Raw genomic sequence first — 3400 nt, 5'->3', positions numbered from 1 at the left:
TATGGGAGCATGGAATGTTAGGGGCCTATGCTCCAAAACTAAAAGGGGGGAAATAAAGAGATTTATTCAAGAGAACAACCTCTCCCTTATTTGCCTAACGGAAACCAAAGCAAAGAAAGATGATCTGCAGCAGATCACTTCCGCAATATGTGAAAATTGGGAGTCCCAAACAAATTATGATTTCTGTGTCAAAGGCAGAATCTGGGTCCCAAAGGACCCAAAGGTGGTACAATTCCAAGTCCTCTATAAGACTTCCCAAATAATACATGGGGAATGTCACGCCATTCTAGCTGGCCAATCAATAAAGATTTCTGCTATCTATGCCTCAAATGATGCTATTGAACGCAGGCACCTCTGGTCTTCTTTAGTGGGGATTTCTTGCGATTCAGCAGCCTTAGATTGTTTTGGGGGATTTTAATATCACTAGATTCGCTGATGAAAGATGGGGAGGAGCTGATCCTAATCTCTCAGACATGAATGATTTTAATGATTGTATTGAGGACTGCTCCCTTTTAGACTTGAGATCAGTTGGTCAAATCCTTTCTTGGAATAACAGATCTTGTACTGGTAACCTTAAACTTCGTAGACTTGACAGAGCTTTAGTAAATGAGGAATGGCTGCAAGTATTTCCCACCTCTTATGTTCAATACAAGAATCCTGGCTTGTCCGATCACTCCCCTATCATTGTCCTCACTTCTCCTGTGCATAATACAGGCGGGAAACCTTTCAAATTTCATAATATGTGGCTATCTGACACTTCCCTCTATGAGGTTGTTGAAAGAGCTTCGAACTCAAAGATCCGTGGGAACCCTATTTTCATAATTTTCAAGAAACTCCAAGGGACCAAGAGAGCTATAAAAGATTGGAATCGAAATAGTTTCGGGAGGGTGGACATCCTAGCACCTCAAATCAGGAAAACCTTGGATGAGATCCAAACAAAGGTCGCGGTAGATCCGAGGAACAGTTGCCTCAGAGATGAGGAAAAAGCCATTCGGGAGAAGTTCATCCGGATATCCAAGCAGGAGAAGAGCTTGTTTCATCAAAAATCCCGCGTCAACTGGTTAAATCTTGGTGACTCAAATACCGAGTTTTTTCACTCTGCCATGTCCATGCGAAGAAATCAGAATCAGATTCAGGCGATTGAAGACCAGAATGGAGAGCTCTGTACTAAACCCCAAGGAATTGCTGACATTCTGGTAAATCATTTTTCTTGCCTGCTTAACCACAATATCTCTATGATTGGAGATCTTCCCGAACCACAGTACAAGCTGTCCTCTGATGAGGCCCATGATCTCGTTAAGCCTTTCGGGGCTGAGGAGATAAAAGTGGTGGTGTTCAACTGTGATGGGAATTGAGCCCCCGGACCTGATGGTTTTAATGGGGCTTTCTTTAAGCAATTCTGGTATTTAATTGGGGGAGAGGTTACTAAAACTATCCAGTATTTCTTTTGATCTGGGAATCTTCTTCCGGCTTTCAATACCACCTTTATAGCTCTGATCCCCAAATGTAGTGGAGCCTCCTCCCCAAACCAATTCAGGCCCATCTCCTTGTGCAACTTCTTCTATAAAATCATAACCAAGCTTATGGCCTATAGACTTAGTAAAATTATGAACCAGATTGTCAGCCCTCACCAGTCTGCCTTCATCAAGGATCGGTTAATCCAAGATAATGTTCTCCTCACTCATGATCTATGTCACAACTTCCACAAGCTCTCCAACACTAAAGCCCTGTGTATCAAGCTTGACCTGAAAAAAGCTGTAAGCCCAATGGTTTTTACCTTGGCATTCCCATCTTGTTTTGATGATTCCAATACACAAGTGATCATTTATCACTAATGTGTTTGTTTGTCTAAGTTGTAGATCTTGATAAAGTAAGATCAAGGATGCTTGGATTGAAGGCCAAGAAGCCCACATTGGACCACTAATTGGAAGGCCAAAGTCATCAAGCAAGAAGTCATGAAGACTTGAAGACATGAAGAAATTAATATTGAAGACCATTTTTTTGTCTTTTAGAATGTAATTGATCCAAACCTAGATTAGGTTCTTAGAGGCATAATTAAGTTAAATCTCACACACCCTAAATAGACAAGTGATTGTATTTGTGGAGTTCCAACACCTTGGAACCCTCATAGCAATCCCATCTTGGTTGAGAACTGGAAGCCCAAAAACAGAATTGAAAATCTGCTCTGCATAGGCTTCTCGGAACTCCGAGAGGTTTTCTCGGAACTCCGAGAATTCTCGGAACTCCGAGAATTATTCTCGGAACTCCGAGAAATGGTCCAGTAGATTTTTTCCAATTTCTGTATGGCTTCTCGGAACTCCGAGATTTTTTCTCGGAACTCCGAGAATTCTCGGAACTCCGAGAATTATTCTCGGAACTCCGAGAACACTCCAACGGTCTGAAAAAGAGCCGTTTGGAATTTTGCTGTAATTACCTCAATGCCATTGAACGGTCATATTTTGGTTTTCCTATAAATATGAGTGTTCTAAACATACATACTATCAATCCTAACACTCTTAAACTTCATTTGAATACCCAAGAGTGAATCAAGCTTCAATTGTGCCTCTCATCACCAACTCTAGGATTTGGATCATAGGCTCTCAATTGTACATCTTTTGTAACCCTTGCGAAGGGATCTTTTAGTTCTTTCTTTCATCTTTCAAGATTTGTATTCGGGCGAGTATTCGGAGAAGCGGAGCCCTTTTTCTCCGTGGTGAGGATTGCCACCAAGGTTAAAGCAATTGTAATTGGGACCGATCTTCGCCAAGGTTAAGAAGATCAAATAGTGAAGCCATCAACGGGTTTGGTTGGTGGAGTGGAGTAGGCCTCGAGTTTGAGGACCGAACCACTTTAAATCTCGGGTGCACTCTTTCTATCTCTTTGCTCTTTCATTTGCATTGCACCATTAGATTTAACTTGTATGCTTTGAATATTGTTTTTGATCTCTTAATCGGTTTAAGTTTTTCAAATTGGTAAATTCTAGTTTTCTTAAACAACCGTATTCTCCCTCCTCATAGTTGCCATTTCTAATTAAACTTGGGACCCCCTATATCGGATTTTCACTTGGTATCAGAGGCTTGGCTCTTAAAAGATTTTAAAAATTTTTGTGAAAGTTATTTCAAAATCTAACTAGGGAAAGATTTTATTTGGCAACTTCTAATTGTGAAATGGCACATCAAATTGGAACCGGACTTCCGGAAGGCCATTCCACAACTAGACCTCCTTTCTTCAATGGGTCAAACTATGGACATTGGAAAACAAGGATGCGCATCTATCTTCTTTCGATAGATGTGGAACTTTGGTACATTGTTGAAAATGGATACAATGTACCTTCCATACCTTTTGAAGAATGGAATGTGGTAGAAAAAAGGCAAGCAAATTTGAACTACAAAGCAATAAA

The 3400-nt window shown here is 40.7% G+C and overlaps 1 protein-coding gene across 1 annotated transcript; it reads left to right on the top strand.

Moving 5' to 3' along the window:
* The first annotated feature begins 473 nt into the window (after positions 1-473).
* On the top strand, positions 474-1355 carry LOC143891202 (uncharacterized). The gene has a single exon (XM_077395833.1). The coding sequence runs from the start codon at positions 474-476 to the stop codon at positions 1353-1355; it is 882 nt and encodes a 293-aa protein (XP_077251948.1).
* The last annotated feature ends 2045 nt before the right edge of the window (positions 1356-3400 follow it).

This window comes from Tasmannia lanceolata, unplaced genomic scaffold (assembly GCF_043159265.1).
Source record: "Tasmannia lanceolata isolate RefF3 unplaced genomic scaffold, GAP_Taslan_0.1 ptg000013l, whole genome shotgun sequence".
Lineage (NCBI taxonomy): Eukaryota > Viridiplantae > Streptophyta > Magnoliopsida > Canellales > Winteraceae > Tasmannia > Tasmannia lanceolata.
This window is presented reverse-complemented; position numbering and strand designations above follow the sequence as displayed.